The sequence below is a fragment of the Lagopus leucura genome, unplaced genomic scaffold, assembly GCF_019238085.1.
Source record: "Lagopus leucura isolate 7727_CA_CO unplaced genomic scaffold, USGS_WTPT01 Super-Scaffold_100001, whole genome shotgun sequence".
Lineage (NCBI taxonomy): Eukaryota > Metazoa > Chordata > Aves > Galliformes > Phasianidae > Lagopus > Lagopus leucura.
Genome location: NW_024962262.1, coordinates 61,003,005 through 61,025,046, shown reverse-complemented (window position 1 = coordinate 61,025,046; position 22,042 = coordinate 61,003,005). Strand labels below are relative to the sequence as shown.

General features: G+C 38.7%; 1 protein-coding gene across 5 annotated transcripts in view; it reads right to left on the bottom strand.

Annotated features, from left to right (window-relative positions):
- Positions 1-16,819: 16,819 nt before the first annotated feature.
- MBTPS2 (membrane bound transcription factor peptidase, site 2) overlaps positions 16,820-22,042 on the bottom strand; it is a 32,487-nt gene continuing 27,264 nt past the window's right edge. For 4 of the 5 annotated variants that reach the window (XM_042867901.1, XM_042867904.1, XM_042867903.1 and 1 more), the window contains exons 10-11: positions 21,377-21,452; positions 16,820-20,215 (exon numbers count right to left, since the gene is read on the bottom strand). In XM_042867901.1, the coding sequence (XP_042723835.1) occupies positions 19,993-20,215; positions 21,377-21,452 (299 nt within the window). In that variant the 3' untranslated portion in view covers positions 16,820-19,992. Of the gene's footprint in view, positions 20,216-21,370; positions 21,453-22,042 lie in introns of those variants that run through there. The other variant, XM_042867906.1, reaches the window with a different exon arrangement.

Sequence of the window (22,042 nt, the reverse complement as noted above, 5' to 3'; positions counted from 1 at the left end):
AAATACCCATGGAAACCACTGAGAGACCATTCCTTACCTTCACCTCTTCACCAATATCCTTGCTGATGTGTCCTACCTTAGCCCAGGGTCCTGCCTCTGACCCACACATCCTGGTTTTGTGGTTTTGGTGGGTTTTTTTTTCTTAACTTCCAAAATGTGAAGTCCTGACACTGCTCCTTTCCGTGTTTTTCTACAGATATTTGACCATGGAACAAAATTCCCTCAAATCCCAACTAGTATCTCCTCCCTCCCCAAACCAAATGCAGAAAAAGATTAGATGAACATTGATTTGTGAATCCCAGCACAATTTTGTCCCTGAACCCATCATGTGGCAAGGAAAAATGGGGCTAAGCTTTTCCTTAACATCTTGATCATCTCTTAGAACTACTATATGCTGTAAGCAGTGCTTTCTGTTATTTGAAAATAGCCTCTGAGAGAAACCTTTTTATAACTTCCATCAGATGATATCCACCACTCCCTCTGAGTCCACAGTCATCATCTGATCCCATGGTCTGCTCATCATCATCAAGTGATCCCAATCCCACATCATTTGATCATTATCTGGAACAGCAAAAAAAGGGCTTTCTTGGCTTGTCTGCTTTCTTTCTCCTGCCTGTCACATAGTTCAGACACAGCTCTTCAGATATCAGGAGGGCTTGCCAGTGCTAATCTTCCTTTATGACATAAATCATAACGTTTAATAGCTGCACCAGCTAGTTAAAATATCTTAACCTCTCCCAGTTGGTGACTTGCATACACAGCTACAGGACAGGACCTGTGGTCCACAGGCAAAAAGAACATAACAGAAAATATATATGTATTCCTTGTATGTAAAGCATAGCCCTGGTAAGCCCACAGGAGCTCAGATAACCAGTGCTACGGGTGGCTCAGGGTTCTGTGGCTGCAGCTTCAGGATAGCCCTCTCAAACTTTTTATCGATGATAAATAATTTTTCTACAGTTCTTTCTGTTCTGTTCTTCTGTTCCAGTTTGTATTTCCTAATAATTACAAAACGAGTAATGCTGTTTTCCCAACCCAGCCAAGTCACATCTTGTCTACCATCTATGATTTTATCATTTCCCATGTTATGCAGGTAATTTCAGTGACAGACTAGCCCCCGGACAGCAAAGAACCCCTCTGAGTAGGCAGATTTGCTATCTTTCATCACTGACACAGTATCCAGTAGACAGCAGTCTCCATTATTTTGATTTAGATTAACAGTTACAGCTGAAATAAAGTAAAAGTGAAATCAGATCAATGAAATCTTAAAAAAATAAGAAGAAAAAAAAGAAGGAAAATAAAGGTCAGAGAGAGCAAGTTTTTTGACAGCTTTTATTCCATTGAAAACTATGTAAATAAGGGGCAAACATGCATAGGTTGGTAATTTGTAACCCAAGCTTTGCATAATATGAAGGAAATACTATTCTTTCTGATCAAAATGTTTACAAGGAAGGAAGTCCTGCATGGAGAAGAATGGATGACAAATTGGTGAAAACAGAAATTATTAGTTCATTGACAGCATAAAAAGGTGGTAGAACGCATGAAAAAAAAACAGTGTAAAAAAACAGACAGTGGAAAAGATGTTTCACCTGCAGCAGAGACCAGTAACATTTAGTTTACTTTATATATGTGTTGTGAAATACTGTTTCTTATAAAGATGTTCTCTTTTCTGAGTGATGATGCCTCAACATACAGTCTGAGAAGTCCTGGTAAATAATAAAAAGGCTGTTGCCATCAAGGCCAAAGACAGATTTACTGCTGACTTTAAAGGAGACAGAATTTTAGTCTTTGCCTGCTGTCCTACAGGCAGGGCTAGATTTAGTTCTGTTACTTGGCCATTTGACACTCTAGGCAGAAGTATATGTAACTCCATTTAAAACAAAAAAAAATCCAAAATGCTCAAGTACATGTTGATAAATCATACTGACTGCACTTACATCACACACATGCTGTTGTAGCTCTGTGAGGGATTGTATGTTCACTTGATGAAGTTTCCGTTGTTAGCAGAAGCTTTACCATCTTGCCTCTTACATTTCTGGTTGCAAGTGCAAAACTAATTCCAAGTAAAAAGATGGTCTCTCCAGAATAAATAAAGCTGCCAGTCTAAAAGGCTGAAGTGGTGGTGTAGAAAGGCTGTTCCACATTGGGCTCTCCTGTGAGCCCAGTCAATTAGCTTATCATTGCAGAGATTTTCAGATGTCTACAGTGCAGATACCTATATTGGACCTGGTTGTCTCAGTGGCCTTACCATTCAACAGAGCCATTTTTAAGATGCAATTCATCTCACCCTACAGAAAATGCCTAAAACAGATCAAATTGTTCTTTGTTTCTCTCCATTGACTCTGAACAGTTCAGGTGAATGCCTGTCTGGCATTCCACATCCTGACAGTGCTCTGCACAGATTGATTTCCTTCTACTCAGAGCTGCTCTTAACATGAAGTCAGCATTGCCGTGTGAGAGGCTACAGCAATGACTTTTCTCCTTAGCAGAAAGTTTTGCACAAACTTCTTCATTCATTTTATAAGAAACAGCTTATGCTTAGGAAAAAGAGATGACTTTTCCAAGGGAAAAACAACACGGCAAGATAATACTGATCCACTCAGCAGGCTGTGATCTGTCTGTTGGCTGCTAGACCACATTTGAGTTTATGAAAGGCAACACAGAAAGAAGTTGGAAGGACTTTGTGGTTATTCACAGGCAGGTCCTCTAAGATGTTGCCAGGTAGCATCTAATTATAAATGGGTTTTTAAATGCAATGTAATTAAATCAAAAGATAGAGTCAGCAATATGATCGAAAGTGAATGATCTGTATCTCACCTAAATAGTTTCACAATCGGAGCTACAATGAATAGACCAGGTTTGGAGAAACAGAAATGTACTTAATCTTCCAAAATGTACATTACACGATACTAAACCTATTGACAGTAAAAGATTAATGTAGAAGGTCTTTTTTAGTCTGATATCAAAACTTCATCAGAACCCCATAAAGCAATATTTTCCACTAACCACAGGAAAATGACTTTTGGAATTAACATAAAAATATTCAACCTAAAGCAGCCTGTTGCCTTCAACAGCAGAAAGCTTACATGGCCTTGCAATCTGAAAGCTGCCAAATAACATGTATTTGATTGTGGAGTTTGGACCCCATTGTTGCTAGCTCAGACATCTAATAAAATGTCTCAGTTGACAATTTCAAAGAATGATTCTGTCTTCTGATTAGAGCAGTAGGCTGAGTCAGGAGATCAATGCTTAATTTTTAAACTGCTACAGATTATTCTACCTTGGATAAGTTAGAGTCTGTCTGAAATGTGGTAGAAACTACTTTCTTCCTCTATCAGTTTGTAAACCCGAGAGGACACAAACTGTTTCAGCTGTGAATTTTTAAAAATACTAATTCAACAGCTAACTATAAATTTCACTTGGGATGACTGTATTTGATAGTCCCCCTGAATTTTCCTTAATGCTTCCTTATTACTTGCTTTACATTATCTGAACCATTCCTCAGACTTTATTATATTCTCCTGTCAGCCACTATCTTAAAAAATCCTTTTATTATTATTATTTTTTTTTTTTTAAGCTCTTTGTCATTACTCTGATGGCTGATTTTGAACTGACAGAGCTTCTGATGAATATAGAATGGTATGTGTAGCTGTTGTTAAGGATTAACAAGTTTGCTTTGAGTTTTTACTGCAACGCTTATATAACGAATACCGTGCCAGTGATGGAAAACAAGAAAATCAGAAAATTAACCAGATTGGAATACTTACCATATGCAGAGTTTGCATGCAACATATTTCATCTGTTTTTTTTCTCCATGATCAGATGATCTCCTTAGAATTTCTGGTGTGGAAACCTCTTAATTTGACAATGGGTTGCCTTTATGCCCTAAAGCATATGGTGGGTATCAGAAATAAGTGAGTGGTGTGGCTCCTGTGCTTTCCCTGTTTTGTTGGAATTGTTACTGTGCCGGGTTTCAGTTGTAAGACAAAAAGAATGTTCTTGGTTCACACCTGTGGGGTATTACAAACTGTGGTTCCTTTTGTCTTCTGATGGAAGCAGCAATACGGCGGCATTGAGTTTGCACTCAGATGAATTCAAGCAGCAAGCTGCTCTGTTCTGCATGCTCACTTTTTCCTTACTTTGTTTTCTGTTTTTCCCAGTTTTCAGAAACTGTGTCTGTCATGGTCTACAATACTGAGTCCCACTGTGCTCAGATTGGTGTCTCGCCAAGTCCACACTGTGCCAGAAGACACTGATTCAAAAAGACATCCAAGAAGGCTGAAATGAAACTTCTGAATTATATTTCCTTCTCAATTCCTTTTTTAAAGCGTATGCTTTTGTGTTTCTCTTCATCGCATACTCAGATTAACATAGCCCCATGCAACAATAAACAGTCTTGAATTGCCAGCCTTTAACTTTTACTATTTGCTTAGGAAGTGTTTGAGAGCAAATCTGAAAAAGCATTATTTCATTTTTTGACCAAATGTACGATGAATAACAGATTTTGCAATAAAACTAGTTCAGGAAAAGACAAGATGCATTCTCTATGTAATAGCCATGCTTGACTATGTCAAGCAAAGCCATAACTCTGGCCAATATATTATACAGGCTCATTGTAACAAAACTGTGCAGTTGCCTGACTCCATTCTTTCAGAAATCTTTTGCACAGATTTCAGCACTCTCTGACATCATTATGCCATGTCACTGAGAGCTGCTGACAGGAGGAGCCTGGGGCTTTCCTGGCTGATGTTCCCAATTGTTGATGTGCTGTGGGCAGCTGAGTGTCGCCAGACCTCCCCTGGCCCAGCTGTGCTGGAGGGCAGCAGCAGATCAGTGCAATGCCTTCCCGCATTTTGCCCAGCATTGGCTGCATTAAAAAAAAACCTGGGCCTAAGTGGGAAGAGCTTTTCTTATCATAAAGAAACTGGGAATGATTGGATCAGAACACCTTGTGCCTGTATGATCTGCAGAAGCATTCTCTGCAGCAGCATGTGGCAGTGGTGTTGAAACAAGCCTGTAGAAGCACACTGGGAGGAGATGCAGTAGGGTTGCAGCAGGAACCAAGGTGGCAGGAGGAAATACTGGCAGGAAGCTTACTCCTTAAGACTGATTTTAAGTGTCTTGCACCTCCAAAAATGCAGTGTGGTGAACCCTTCTACTCCAGGGTTCCTCCTGCCAGTTATGAGACCACACGGTTACAGTTTTGCAGAGTTAACTTATGGGACTATCTTCACTTGTTAAATCTCTTGACAACTCTATTACTAAGCATATAGGACTGTTTAAACTACTGACCTCTTGGCAACAAAGTGGCTTTACTACAGAATGAGTTTTATCCTTCTTTCTCATTCATGGATAATGCCACAGTAACATTACATTTAAAAAAGTTTATGTGTGTTTTCATCAAAACAAAAGTGGTACTTTTTGATGACAAAGAGACCCTCATTTTCTCCTTGTAGGCAATATTTCTAGTCAATTTATACCTTGTCAGTAGCATTAGCTTTAGGCATACTTCTAGTAGTGAACCTCCTTTCTGCCTTTGTAATACTTAATGGAGCCTGACTTTACAGGGCTGGTTTCTGGAAATAAATGTTGTTGCTTGCATTGTTTGCAGACTCTTTCTATTCATACAAAATACTTCAAATATGGCATATTTCATTGCTTGTATTATATGCAGCTTGTTTTAATGGTGACCCCAACACCATTTACTTCTGTAGAGTGAAACTGCTCCATACTCCATTTACAAGTCATTTAGGAGTTAAATGGCTTGTAAATGCTCCTGTCCATAAAAGAAAGAGCTCCCTCTTCAAAAGGTAATATAGAGATGTGCACATTTATTTGCAAACCAGTGTCTGGACTGTTTTATCTGTTCTAAAAACCAGCTGATTCAATGAAATCTCTCTTCAGCTGGCTTGCAGTCAAGCCTGCAGTCAAGCCCACAGTCACATTCCCTGTGTGCCTTGAATGTTTAATCAGTAAACACTGCAGGGAAATATTTAACTGCAAACACAAATCTATCATCATGAGCATGCCATAAACACACAGGGAAATTCCTATTTAATTTTCTAAAATTGCTTGCTTACAGGACTAAGTATGTGGGATTAAACTGACTTTAAAAAATGTAAACTGAGAAGCAATAAGATGCAGAGATTCTGTTTTGGCCCCTTGCTGCTCTTGTGGGGTTTGCAAAGATGCTATCATGCAGCATTTCAGTTGTGGCAGGAATGAACTGGAAATGGCTTGAGAAGAGGTGGTGGGTAGGGAAAAGGTTGCCATAAAACCTGAGGTCGCATTTCAAACTGCTTGAAATAGCATCTGCTAGAAACAAGTCACACAACTGTGGTGCAAATCGAAGCTAGGAAGACAAGGAGGTAAAAAGACAAAAAAAGATGAGGTGCCACTGCATGGAGGAAAAGCGATGAAAATCTGTCTGACCTTTCTTTAACCCTTATCAAGCCTCAGTAATCTTTTCCATTTCTGCTCTGAACATTTTGTGTTCTCAGGTCCATTCTCACTTCTTTCTTTTGCATGATCATCATTTAATATCTTCGCTCAGTGGAGATCTTCTTTAATGCTCTGACAGTTATTTCCCCTCTGCCAGCCTATCTTTTCATTTGCCATCCTTCTGTCTATATCTCTGATACCTATTTCACCCTAATATTTTCATTCATCTTAACATCTTGAACTGCTATTTAGAAATCAATGGAACTTTCTTGGTCTATCATTCAAACTCTGCAGTCATTTGCTAGACTTTTCTGTTTGTCTTCAGATCTTTCTGCTTTCCATCTTCTTATCCCAGGCCATAATTCATGCAGTTTGATGCCAGCCATTTACATCCTCTCCTGCTGCTAGTCCTTTTTCACTCCAGTGATTTCTGATTTCTCTGCTGTTTGCAACCTCCTTTTCTTGCTTGCCTGTTCTCTTGCTGACTTCTTGTCAGAATAGTTTTTGAAATGCTTACTGCTATTTGGCTTTGGGCTGTGTGACAGAGATCATGTTTAAGGGTGAATGTCTCTATTCCGGAAGCCAATCTTTCCAGTGCACACCACTCTTGAACCATCCTCATTTCAGTACCTGGAGGCCATATTCTCCAAACTGAGTTACAGCCTCACAATGGAAGAGAGAATTTCCTCCTAGAGAATTTACAGTTCAAATAAAGGCAATAAGAGGCATTGGCAAAATATTAAAAAATCTTTATATGGTGCATATTCACTGCAAAAAAAAAACCAAACTCTTTCCTTTTAAAGCAAACTGCTTTTCACCAAGGATCCGTGTTTTGCCCTAACTTCCCTAATGCCCTTGAGGGAGATAAAGCATTAAGCAAGGTATTGTATGAAGGCATAAATACTGGTATATATAAGCAGCTTATAAACTCGAGCCAGAAGTGCAGCTGTTCAAATAGATGCCACAGCTGGCCAACTGAATGCAATTAGGCCTTGACTTGTAGTTCTATGAACAGTCCTTCTTAGTCATCCCCTCACAGTCACAGTTTTTAAAAAGATATAAAGAACAGAAAGGTTGACAAATATTATTCCTAAAATCAGGAGTAAAACACACAGATGCCTTTCTCCTTCTTTCTTTCCTCCCAGACTGTGTAGAAATAGGTTGTTGAGGAATTCTTACTTTTTCATATAAAAAATGAATTTTTACTGACTAAAGAAGGCAGATACAAGCAACTCTGTGAAGTGGTTCAGGATCTGTTAGTGAGATGATGAAATCAAGATGGAGACATTGCTGGGAAAGGCAGAAGGCAGGAAGTTGTAAATTCAGTGTTACACTTGCAGTGAATGTGGCAGTGGTAACCTGCTCTAGCAAGGATGTTGGCTTTTCAACCCTCAGCTATGATTTTTATAGAAAGATGGAGAAAAGGGTCTTTTGTGGCAGGACAAGGGGCAATGGTTTCAAGCTAAAAGAGGGGAGATTTAGACTGGATGTAAGAAAGAGGTTTTTTAGAATGGTTGTGGTGAGGCATTGGCACTGGTTGCCCAGAGAGGTAATGGATGCCCTATCCCTGGAGACTCTCAAGGTCAGGCTGAGTGGTGCTCTGAGCACTTTGATGCAGCTGTAGGAGTCCCTGTTCATTGCAGGGGAGTTGGACCAGGCGGTCCAATTTTAAGGGTCTCTTCTAACTTGAACAATTCTATGGTTCCATTTTTCAGTGGTTTTAATGATACATGCATATGTAGGAAGTGCAATTTTATTACTAGACTACAGTACTTGGGCTGTGTCTAATAGTACACTGGGAGGGGAGCACTTACATGTGAGTACTCATCAGATGACATCTCTTTACTGGCTATAGAGGGAGGAGATGGTTATCCAGATGACTAAAGTGAGTGACTCTGGCCAGGTGTGAGTAAGTCCCTGAATTCCTCTTCTCTGAGCACCACATCCAGAAGACCTAGAGCCCTGAAAACTTGTTGAAGTCCAAAGCAGGGAAAACTGTGATTCAATTTGACTGCCATGTCCTCATGCTTCATGACCTTGTAACTTTTACAAGATGTGCTTTGAAGAACAGGCCACTGTCTTACAGCACACAGATGAGGGTCATTATAAAACTAATCAACCGTAGCAAGAGAAGCAAGAAAAAATCATTGCTTCACTCTGTAAATTAAAGAAATTGGGAAGCAAACTATTTTTCTTCTGCGGCAGATCCCATTCTTCAGTTGGCGGGTCATCTTATTCCATTTTCACTTTAAAACTCGATATTGTTCTCCACGCAGGAACTAGATCTTTCCCACTGACCTCAGTGTAGCCAGATTGCGTATATGGTGAGCATGGATAGATGGAGTCTTTTTTATTTTGCATTTGATAACAGACTTACTACTCATGCATTATTTGGCTGTATATTCATGTAAGCATCATAGTAAGGGCTTATTACACAGGTTTGGTTTAATTCAGACCTGTGAGCCAGGTATATCAATCTGATTGCAGTGTCAGACTTCACAGCATGACATTCCAAAATCTGGCATGCACGAGCAGAAATTTCTAGCTTTGTATGTCTGACTGCCTGGTTATTTAGGTTGTTCTTAAGAGAGATGACTTTCTTTTCAACTGGAGAACAGCAAACTTTTATCAGGACTGAGCTTGCTACAGTTTCTCCTCACATCAAGGTCTAAGCTGGTAAGGGAATTACAGTTTTTTAGATAGAGAAAAGGTATTTCATAAATATTGGAGAAAAGCAGAATGGTTACTCAAATATTAAAACATTTTTGCTCTTTAAAATAATAGTAACCATTTCCCCAAACTTTCAAAACTGACAATATAAGTCAGTTCTTCCTCTCCAACAAGTTTGTTCTCACGTGATCTCTACCTTACTGTAGGGGAAGCATCCCACTCACACTGCTGCATGATATTAGCAGTAATGGTCGTGAATAGCATGGTTAAAAAGCAAACAACCAAGAATCACACAGAATTTACAACTTTCCTGAAGACAGCTCTGTCCTATGAATTATAGCTAGGCCACGCCTGCTGTTTTGACAATGTCATTATATGAACAGTCTGAACAGTGGGTCACTGAGTAGGTTTTGGATCACATCCAGAATGTTTTCCACCTGCTGTATCCCATTCTCACCTGTGCAGGCAGCAGATGTAACCACTCTGCATTTTGTGGAATGCTTTTGCACTGAACAGGTCAGTTAAGCCTCTAGAGCAAAAGATTCAGCAAGCCTTTAGGACCAAAGTGTGCCAAGGATCTCCGTAGGCTGTTTCCTCTGGCAGGGACAACCAGAGCAGGTGCCCAGGACCATGACCATGTGGCTTTCAGGTATCTCCTAGAAGATGACCCCACAAGCTGTCCATCACCCTCACACTAAAGACATGCTTTCTGCTTCATCCCCAGACTTTGCAGCAGGCCGGACACGTGTAGAGGCAGGGCTGAAGAGTTCTGGAGACCCATTAGCCTCAGGGCAAGTACAATCCCAACCTGGGATTCCTTGCATAAGGCCTGGCAAGTTTCACTGTTAGGATTTCAGCCCTTCCTATTTGATGGTCACACAGGGAACATATAGCATAGTGGCTTGCCCAGCTAGATGGCCCCACATAGCTGCTCAAGCACTTCTTTTCATTGCAAGCTCTTATTTATGGACCTGACAAAACCATTTCCTTCCCTGCAGCTACAGCCTATGTATTTCACAGCCTTTTCAGGCCACTAGCAATCATTTTTTATCTAAGCTGGTAATAATTAAGACTAGCAGAAGCTAACCAAATGCTTATCAAATTAGCATCTGTGTGTACATACAGATCTGTGGCAGAAGAAAAAAGGTATGTTTTGCATTTCAAAGCACGCTTTTGATCTAGAAGAAGGCAGATTTTCAAGCTACTTTCTTATGCATTTGTAATTAATAATAAAAGTTGGTGGGGTTTTTTTGTTGTTGTTTTTTTTAATCCTCATGTCCACTCATTTCCTGGATTCTTTCCATTGTTTCACCACACCATACGTTTGGTTTCCTGATTCCCTTCTCAGTCAGCTACCTTCTCTATCAAGTTTTTCTCCCTGTTCCTATGATGAGCTCAGTTCACCAAATCTGGACTCAGTCTGGCTGCATCCCTAATGTCTTCAGCTACAGCTATAAAAGATGTAATTTGCATTTGAATCGGTAGAGTACAGGGGAGGAACCAGAAGAATCACTTATAGGCAAACAGAGTAATTTATCACGTTTAGTATCATACTTAATATCACATTTTGAAATGATATATATTGTTTTTTTTTAATCCAGTCCATTTACACATGCTAAAAGCAATCCCTTTTTAAGTTACTCTGCTTTCTTCAGAACTGCTTTTGGTATTTTCATATCCAGATAATTAATGAAGAAAATGAAGAACAGCAAATAGTTATCAAAAAAAAAAAAAGAAGTTTGTTGGTAAAAACAGTGGTAAGTACTGAGGAATGTGTGGTTTGCAATGTGTGCTTATAATCTAACTGCTGATCGTGCAGCGATGATAGAGATACAGGTGGTTCGGCCTCATTTATGCTAGTTATTCAAATAGCTGCAGGAGTAAAAATAAAGCCAAGGGGCTAAACATTGTAAAAGTGGATTAATTTTTCTGAGTAATTGCACCTGTGAGGTCAACTTGTGCAGGAGAAGGAATGAGAAAACAGGAGAAGAGTTCCAATCTCACAGTCAGGCTACTGAAAGAGTGACCAGGTGCAATCCATACACAGCGAGCAGGGCGCCAGCCCTCAGAGCTAGATAGATATCCTAAACCACCAGGGAAGTACAGGCTTTCATCATCTCCCTGGCCTTAGTGCATGGCATGTAGCTGCCAGCAATGGAAATCCATCAGTGCTATCTGCAAGTTGGCTCCAGAAATGCTTGATATTATGCTCTCTTTGTGAGACATGCATGCTTTTTCTGATGTAAAAACACTGTAAATGAACAAACCACTTCTCCTTGCAACACTCCTTTCCTGATTTTATCCCATTCCTAACTGAATCTCCACTTCTTTGATCCTTCAAGGAAAAAAGAAGCCATGCACAGTGCTGTAGCATTCTCCCAGGGCAGCCTTGTCTCCATCCGGTCTCTTTCACCCTCTGTAGGTCTGTGCATGTCTGCTAGTCCATAGCTGGAGATAAATAGTATTTTCTTTATAAAATAAAGTATCCTTTTTCTTGCTGTACTCATTTTTTGCTGCTTCCAGGGTTAAGGTCCAGAGCAGGAGAATGCATGTCTTTTTTTCCTGTAACTCCTATGAATAGCATTACTGTGCAAAATTAGAAAACCTTGGACATATGTCAAATAAAAGTCACTCAAGCCCCATTTTCCAATTTAATTAATGAGTCAAAAAGGAAAGAAATCCAAGGAAATGATCAGTCAGGCTTGTTTTCTCGCCCACATGTAACCATCTGGCATGATACAAAATGCCCTCAGGTAGCCCTCCTAGTATCCAGCTGCTGGTCCAGGATGTCTTTGATCTCCTATAGAGCCCCATTTGCCAGCCCCATGCATAGGTCTTAGAAGAAACCAACAGAACCTCACCTAAACCAACCAAGAAACTAACAGAACCCAACCCAAACCAAAAGAAAACAAATGGAGACAAGCAGGGGATGAGTATCAAAACTTGAGCCTTGTTCCAAGTCAAATTACTAACCTAAGAACACCTTAGGATATCTCAGACCACACCAGATGTCTGTGTGGGTAACTGCATCAAATGCAAAAGGCTCAGAGGAATATACACTTAAAAAAAATATCAGGTAATATTTTAATAGAGATCCTCATAGAGCTGTGAAGGGACAAAGATATAGGTACTTTCCCAGTGCAATAACAAGTAAAAAGGATAATAAATGGGGGGGGGGGGGGGGGGAAGGGGAAGAGGAGTTTCTTGTTTTCATTTAAATGATTCCTTTTGGGGGAAATGAAACAAGATGCGCAACCATGTGTTTCCAAGACTGTCAGAAGTGGTGGTTAGACAGTATCGAGCCACTGCTACATTTAAAAGAGACTAAAAAAAGGTAGATGCCAAAAAATAATTAGAGATACAGAGAATGAGATGCAGAATTAGTAAGAGCATTGAATACAATCTCAACAACACTGCAGCCCTGAGTGTTAGAGTAAACAATGGACCCACATCTGTTTGAGGCTAAAGAGAGAGAGAAAGGGTAAGAGTTAGCAGAAGCCTGAGTTGCTCTGCTGCTTATACTTTGTGAATATTATTTTCTTTGTCACCCTTCTTTGAACCCGCTCCAGGGCCTCAATGTCTTTCTTGCAGTGAGGGGCCCAAAACTGGACACAGTACTCGAGGTGCAGCCTCACCAGAGCTGAGTACAGGGGCACAATCACTGCCCTGTTCCTGCTGGCAACACCATTCCTGATGCAAGCCAGGATGCCATTGGCCTTCTTGGCCACCTGGGCACACTGTCGGCTCATGTTCAGCTGAGCATCAATCAATACCCCCAGGTCCATTTCCTCTACGCAGTCCTCCAGCCACACCGCCCCAAGCCTGTAGCATTGCCTGGGGTTGTTATGGCCAAAGTGCAGAACCACATTTGGCCTTGTTGAACCTCATCCCATTGGCCTCAGCCCAGCTCTCCAGCCTGTCCAGATCCCTCTGTAGGGCTTCGCTACCCCCAGGCAGATCGACACTTCCACACAACTTGGTGTCATAGGCTGGAAGGGACCTTAAAGACCATCTAGTTTCAACCCCCACATTTAACATGTTTAGGAATGCTTCTGCTCACTAAAAAGAACTATATTAAGCTAGAAATGAGACACATTGATAGAGTACTCCTTTCTAAATATTATCCTCAAATTATATTAGTGATTAAGGCATCATTCCTTGTGATGCCATGAATACACCACTGACTTTATTCAAGACTACAGAACACACATAATAACATAATCAGATAACATTATCAAAATCAACTGAAAAATTACAGGACCATAGACGCTTAAATGTTGAAGAAAAAAAATGAACTGTTGACCCGAAACTTAAACATCAGTAAGAAAAAAAAGTCATCTCCTTGTGCAAGAATTGAGAAAATTGCACACAAGCCTATCTAGGAAATCCTCCCAATGGGTCTGTGATTTGTGCTTTGTGCCTATTTCCCAGAGTAATCTGTTATCTGGGAACAAAGCTGTGCTTGCTGAAACAGCTTTGCTTGCATAAAGTAACTGCTTGTCCAATAAGCAACAAAGGACAATTTAGTTGTCAGTACAAATAACCTGGCTATCTATCTCTAGATGAGTTTGCTCAAGACAAAGAATGAAAAAGCTTCATCTCCAAATAAGGCTGAACACTCTGGGGATGCCGTGCTAGCACAGCCTCTGATGGCATCTGGATGCCTAGGGGAACTCAGCAAGAACTGGCTATGTATGGATATATGCCCTGCTCTGCACTCGTTTGTACATACAACTTAAAGGTTGTGACACATAGCATCATCCTAATGTCATTCAAAGAGCTGAGATTTAAATTCCTTGCATAAGACTGGCCTTAACACCCAGAGAAGGGGTTCCACTTACCTCAATGACGGCATCCCATGTCAAATATGTCAGCATAAAACAAGCCAACAGAAGTCCACAATGCAAGAAGAGACGAATTATATAGGAGGTAGCCAAGACTGAGGGTTGTGCTCCTAGAAGATGGTCATTGTGTACCTTGGGCACATTACAGTAAAGTTAGCTTTGCTCAGGAACAGTGTGCAGATGTCCCTCTGGATGCACTTCTAGTATAAACCTAACTATTACTGTGATAAACTGGTAAGTAAGAAAAAGCAAATTGGCAGTATTATTAATTTTAGGAGGTGGTCAAATACTAAGAAGAGTAGTGGGGAAGCTTTTTGGTACCCAGATAGAGAATACAGATTATGTACGAGAAGAGCATAAGAATGTAGGAGAAAGAACATAGTAACTGCCATAAATAAAGAATTATGTCACTTTACCTTATTTTTAAAAACAGATTTAAGCACATTCACAATCAAACAATGAATTTCTTTGCAGGATACATTTATCACACACAGAAAACAATACTTATTGTTTGGTTGATTAAACAGAGAAAAAGAACACAACAAAAAAACACAATACATTATTCAAAGTTCTACATACTATTTGTTAACTGACATTTTCAGAATGAAGCTTTTTTTTTTTTTCTTTTTAAAAGTGATCATGAACAATGCATAGTGGGAACAAAGGGTCTAGAAATCTAACATTCCACAGCTGTGAGTCAGCATGAGAAATAAGGCTATGCAGAGGAAAAAACATCAGTGGGTTTCAGAACAATACCTATTCCATTGGCAGACTTCAGATAAGAGCATATGAAAACTAAAACCAGAGTTCTGGACAGAAAAGAGGAATTGAAAACATTAACACACAACTGGAAAAGGAAGAAACTACATTTCTCTTGTGATGACTTGGAAATAGCCTTTGAACTTTGGAACTAATTGTCAGTGAAGGTCAATTGCAGCATGACGCTGCAAAACAAACCCTGGATGAACATCTACAGGTGAGAAATATCCAAGACCATTTTTACTCAGTAAGCTGCAAATACCTCATCCATTCATTCAGTGCACACTTATCAATGGACCAACAAAGTATAAAAAAAGGAAGTTGGAGCACCGCTCATTGAATGATTTAACAAAGGGCTAGTAGATGTATCTTCATGCTCTGAAATGTTAATTACAAGGTTCGGGGTGGTTTTTTTTTGTTTTTGTTTTTTTTTTCCCCCCATGTTTCATGCCAATGCAAATGCAATGAACAGAATTGCAGTGTTTTATCTTGCTTCTTCTTCCTATCCTTTCACACTGGGTTCACTGTTGGTGGCAGATCCTACAACAATGCTTTCCAGATGCTTCACTAATACAGCAAATGCACCATAGGTAACTCAGCCACAATAGGTAACAAATCTGGATGTAGTGTTACACACATTTCAGGATAAAAGGGTATAAAATAACAAATCTTACCTGAGTTACACTTAGCTTCCTTGCTCACAAAGTGAGACAGGACTACCTGTGGGAATTAATGTGAATGCAAGTGTCTGGAATGCTTTTTTTTTTTCAAATAAAAATGCATTTCTAGAGTTAAAATCACAACTTCTTAAAACAAATGCAGCTTAGGCTACATAAACCATTATAGCTCTTCTTCATCTGTCACAAATGATATCCAGATACAAATTCATACCTTTCAGACAAAAGATAAATCATTAAAAAAAAAAAAAAAAAAAGAAAAGAAAAAAAGAAAAAAGAACAAAACACCACCTAGAAACAACTACTTGCTATATGGCATCATTCTGTAAAACATGTAGGAAATGGCAAACTTGGATTGGTGATACTCTGAACTGAACAAAATACATCCTTCAGCAAGGTAATCAAGAAACCTGGGACAGTCTGATGCCGTAGAAAGGTCTGCCCTTCTAAAATTTCTTCTGTATATTCTGCACAGCCTCATTCATACCAGTTATCATTCTGAATAGCACAAACAGCAGCAGTGAGAGAGTGATAGATTCTAAATTTGACCTCTTTTAACCATTTTGGAAATCTTTATTTACTGTGCCTATAGCTGAGGCTTCTCATAAAGCAGGAAATGCATTTTGAACATCAGCTGAATCAAACTTAAGCAGCTGTGGTTACATTATGTCCATCACATGTCTTTCAGTAAGAAATCCCTACAGATCAGTTAAGGGAGGAGAGCACAGCTCCAGTTTTAAAATCCAGAAAGAGTCAGGGAATTCATAAAGAGAAAGAAAAATACCTGCATTGCGGAATATGGAGGACAGCTCTGTTATCTCTGAAAAAGCAGCAATACAAACTGTGGCTCTATACGTATCCACTATATGTATTTCTGTATATACACACATAGACAAAAAATTAGAATGACCACTTAAAAATGTAATTGTTAATACAGTTGGTTGTTTCATTGTAATAAAAGAGCGAGTTAACACATTTTCCACTCCAGCTCATCCAGCTCATAACTTTGGATTGAAAAATCTGCAGGTTTGTCTGCAATTTCCCTAGCAAAGTTTTTCGATTTAACTTACAAGGAAGCAAGCTGGTTTTAACTTCAAAGCTAGCAATGAGCGTGTAACATCCTATGTTCTAAGAAGTTACCTGTCATCATTGTCACACCATGCATTATGAGACCATGCTATGGAAGTCCTTGCTGATATTAAAAAAAAAAAAAAGTCTCCTTAAAATAAAAACAACAAATCAGAACAATAATTGATTACAATTATAGAATTCTGACAATTTTCAAGTAAAAACTATGTACAACACTTCCCAATGTTGACATTACTTCTTCCATCTGATACAGATTTTTAAAAATTGTATATATATAAATACTAGCATTCATCCAATCATTAAGAGCGTTCTGTTTTACACTTGAGAAAATAACCCCTATAACAATATCGATATATTCTTTATTACAGAATAAGCTCTATTCTGGGAGGCTAATTATGAGAAGTGAAAAAGATTTCATTTTAAAGAAAGATTGCCTTTTAGTCTTTATAAAAATATAAATAGAAGAAACATTGCAAATAACCCAGAATAAAAAGGCATCATGCAGAACATGATGTGCCCTTCTGTGTTCTCCCTTGCTAAACAAACAAAAAAAGAGTAGCAACAAAATAAAACAAAACCAACCATTCCAATAACTGTATGTAGGTAAAAAATGGCACTTGCTTTACAGAATGCAATGCATACATTAAGATTATAGGATAATAAAATGGATCCACTAAACAACTTTTTCTTCAGAGAATGGTCCACCTTAGCCATTACCTTTTTCCACAGTTAATCTAAGGTACGTGCTGGGTCACCAAAGTGATCTCAGTTTGCTTAAACCCTTGATTCAAAGTACCTACACCTACCTAAATCAAACCCCATGCAGTAGAACAGAGAAATAGACCCATAAATTATTTTAAAACCCTTACATCACTGACCTCTACCACAGAAATTATCCATGGCCTTAACAGTGTACTAGCTTGTCTCTTTTTGGTAAAGCCATGATCAACAAGTCTTCTCTACCCTCATTTTGATTATGAGGTAAAACTTTCAGATTGAAATTCAACTTAGTCCAAGTTCGATTTTCAGAGATCACAAAGTGAAATCAATAGGATTTTTCATTTGTTAAATCATGTTTTGTAGCACATTAGATGACGAGGAACAATCTGCTAGCATCCATATAGTAGATGCAATGTATGTATTATTTAAAAACAACTTCTCTTTGATCTCCAGGAGGAGTTATTATGCAAAACGGATCATCCCAAGCAGCTAGAGTCAGCATGAATATATAAATCAAACTTGAAATGCTTTTCATTGGATATTTTTGAAATCACTATAGATGCATTTGTTATTCCTCTAGAAATTAAGATAGCTTTACAACTCTGATACATAAACAGTATCTTTTTTGAAAAGCTAATATATCTGGTCTTATTAAATTGCACTAGAGTGCAAATTCATTTTGTGCACTATCGATTGGACAAGAAACAGAGACAGTGGAAACTGGCATGGTGCTTGGAAACTGGAATGGTGCTTGAAAAGAAGAGCTCAGATTAGTAAGCAGCTACTTAGGTGAATGAACAGCCTTCTAGAACATAACTTTAGCTCCAGCCTCTGTAAGAACCAGGCTGCTCATGTCACTGCTGCTTACGGAGAGAGGGAAGAAAGGCACATCAGAAACTGCTACTTTGAATCTTCTGCAAGCTACTGAAAGTGACAATGATCTAGGCTTTTCCTGGTGGCTCCTAAGAAGCCAGTTGGCAGTTTGTAATAGTTCTGTTTTCCTTTCCTGCACTTGATGACTTCTGAAGTCCCCAGGAGGACCAACTCACACTGAATTGGCTGAAGGATTTATTCAGATGCCTAGGCTTAAACAACTGAAAATCAGAGGCACGGGCCTGCCATCCCACAAAGCTGAATTCAGGAGGCCCAGCTTATGCAAAGGCTACTATGCAAAAATACTGTAACACATCAGTAAGCAAATGTCAATATCAGAATTAAGTATCCATGCAGCAGCACCAGGAATAGGGCTCAACCCTGCTGTTAAAATTACCCTTATGGCTCTAGCACCAAGATAATGTGTTTTAGCTGATGATGAACGCCTCACAACCCCTGCAGGCCATTACCCATTAACTTATCTTCCACTTAAGTTCATGAATGGAAAGGCCATCTCCTTAAAGGAACTCTGAGCTGCAGAAGCTCCTGTTGGGAGCACTGGGTGAGATAGAAGCTGCAGGTAATTTTCCAAAACTTCCATATTTCAAATATGTAGGCTTCCAAACCAGAGCAGCATTATTTGAAATATGAGCCTGTATTGAGACAAGTGTCTCAATAAATCTGATTTATACAAAATAGGAGGACACAATGGTCAGTGTACAATCCTACTGAGATACCAAACATTACAGATTTAAAGGGCTTCAGAATATGTCAGACATACTTGAGTCAGCAAAACAGTTTCCTCTTCCATTGCTCATTTAAAAACAAATATATGGTCCACAATAACTTCAGAAAGCAAAACCACGTGTTAGAAAACTTAGATTCAGAATCATGTTCTTCCTCTAAACAATCCTGATCCCAGAGCAGCTTCAACAACACTTCAATTACAGCACAGGAAAGCAACCCGTTGAAAGACAGAGAAATGTCAGTGAGTTACCAGGCGTACAGCATGCATAGCATCAGAAGACAGACACTATAAAAACAACAGATTTCACTTTTAACTGTATGCAGTATTATTTTCTGAGTAAAAGGACACAAATATTATCACTCAGCAATAATTTTGCACAGCATTCTATAGCACTGAAAAATTAAATTTCAGTTACTGGTCTAGTTATTGTTGACAAATATTGCCTTTATGAAATCTTCAGCTGTGCAGAGTAATATGCAACCAAATGCCTAAGTAACACAGACACCTGGGCTTTGTTATCCTCCCACATACCTCATTCTCAACAGACACTGGCATTTCCCCTCTACATCCTGAGGACAATATGCTTCCAGTCATTTTGGCCAGCTGTAAAGGAAAGATACTAACTCATATGGCCTCTCTCTCATTAATATATGGCAACCATTTACTTAGTTTTACACCATTTTGAGATGAAGACTTCAAGGTGTCTAAGAGTCCCATTTGGTAGAACACCAGATTGAAAAGCAGAACAGGCACTCAAGATAACACTGACTGAGAAACAATCAGAGCCCACATTTTTTTTTTACATTATTCAAATTATAAGATTTAAGTGTTTTCTCTTTCCACTTTACAAATGTCTGAGGCCAAATAATTCCCTTATTCTGAGATTTAAGTTAATAAATCAGGTTTTTCCAGTGAAGTTTTACAATGGAACTTCCCTAAAATTAATACAGTGCTTAAGTGGTACATTAAAAGGTTCTTGCTTCTTTCTCTTATTCTTCCCAAGACCACAGACACAACACTGCACAGATTTAAGTTACATCAGGAGCCTCTAGCGATTGTTCTTTCAGTGTCATTTTAAGGGAATTATTTCAATCTGAGTACTGAACAAGTTTTAAAAGGCATTAGATTCATTACGTCCATGTAATACAAGGATTGATGAATATCCGGTGTCTTATCGTGCTGTAACCATCCAAAGTCCCAGTGCAACATTGGCAGCCAAAAGTGCACTCCCAGCAAGCAAAATTAAAAAGCCAACAAGCTCTCTGTTTTGTTTTTCTACAATCAAGGAGCTCAGAGTGGCTTCCAGGAAAGAATTTAATATCCACTGACCATCCAAAGCGAAGCAGGGTACAGCATTGATAACTGCCAGTGCTCCTGACAGTGAAATTAGGTATCTGATTGACAGTAGTTAAGGTCCATTAATAAAATCCAAGAAAATGTAAAACCAAAATCAACAAAAAATACATTTTTTATATCTAGTGTACAGGGAGAAACATTAAGTTGCCATTCTATTTCATGGAAATTATATAAGGACAATGAGTTTTACACCATAACATAATGGCTCAGAATACTGCCCTTATCAGTTCATGTTTTTAAGTGAAAAACAAGCGTTAGCTTTGGATGCTTTAACAATACTGTCCTTTTCACAACTCAGATAGGAGCAGGAGACAGCAAAACCATGCTTTATATGCCCATCTTCCTCCCTTGCCTTGTGTGGTTTTGGAGCAAGGTTATAGATCTGACATTATGCCTGAGGTAAGAAGGTATTATAGAGCTATGATCTAAGTATGAAATAATGATTAGGAATATTTTCCAAAGCACTCCCTTACTGGAGTAAGTAAACGGCTAAAATATGATTGAAAATCTGGCCTCCCTCCTATTTAACTGTTAGCCAGAAAAGTTAAGTGAATTTCTCTGCGTGCAAGTGCATGTGAAATGAGTAAGGGTAGATAATTTCTATGGTTGGTAAAGCCTTGCTAAGGCTAAGCATTCTTAGATTAGTCATATTCAAGCCCATTAGCCTTTATTTGTGCATATATACAATCTCATTCATTAATAAGCATGTTTAAATGCACTATTACTCTGCTTTTTAAACAGAAAAATTTTCTACTGAAGATAAAAAAAAAAACACCACTATCAACAAGAGTGAAAATGAACAAATATACTCTATCACTTAGTTGACCATGATGGCTCATGAAAGGTTTTAATAAAACTCTGACCTAGCAAAGCTAGCAATAACATTTGTCCTGCCATAAATTCAGGATTACTTTGACTTTCTTGTCAAAACTGCTAAAAATCACTGTCAAGGAATAATAAAGAAAAAAAAAAAAGCTGACCAAAAATATCCTGCTAAGCACAAGGAAGTGGGAGATTGCATTTGGGGCTTGGCACGTAGACAATAATCAATGCAGAGATGGGATAAATATGTCAAAACTCTACAGAAATGTTTCAGAGCATCCTGTCTAAAATGATAGCCAACTGAAATTTTGCAGGGTCACCAAATTCTATACAGCTTCCTTCTTGTCTTTAAAGAACAAACATACTTCAAAGGATACTTGCAAAACGTCTCTATCACCACTGGCAGATCGATGCTTAGAAAGTTATGTCGTGGTACAAAACTGCTGAGACTTACTGAAATGAAAATATAAAGACAGACAAAAAATAAAAAAATAAAAAATAAAAAAAAATCAAAGCCATTCCAGAAATTTAACATTGTGAATTCTAGATTATAATTTTGCTGAACAATCAATTTGAAATGACATTTCTTCCAGGGTAAAGAACCAATCTAAATACGGTTTTGCTTGTTCTATTTTGGTTTTAGAAGACGCAGTGCAGCCATTAATTCTCTCTTAAACATACTAACATAGTAAAGTCACTCCACAAAATACATTCAGCATTATTATAGTAAAAGTAGATCTAAGACATGTATTTTCAGAGACAAGAGGACATCTGTACTCATAAAGACCATATGGTGTAATTTAAGCTCTTTTCAAAAACAACGAAACATGTAAAAGGAGATTAAAGTTACCAGGAATTTTAACATATGCAGTCCATATATATATATATGTATATACACATACATTCATACTATTGGGTGCACATGTGCTCTTTCTTTCAAGGCCCCCCAAATATTTTTCTTTCAGAAAATTCTTATGTTCTGCAGCTCAGCTCATATTGCATGGAAGGGGAACAACCAGGGAGCACAGATCCAGCGTCATTCT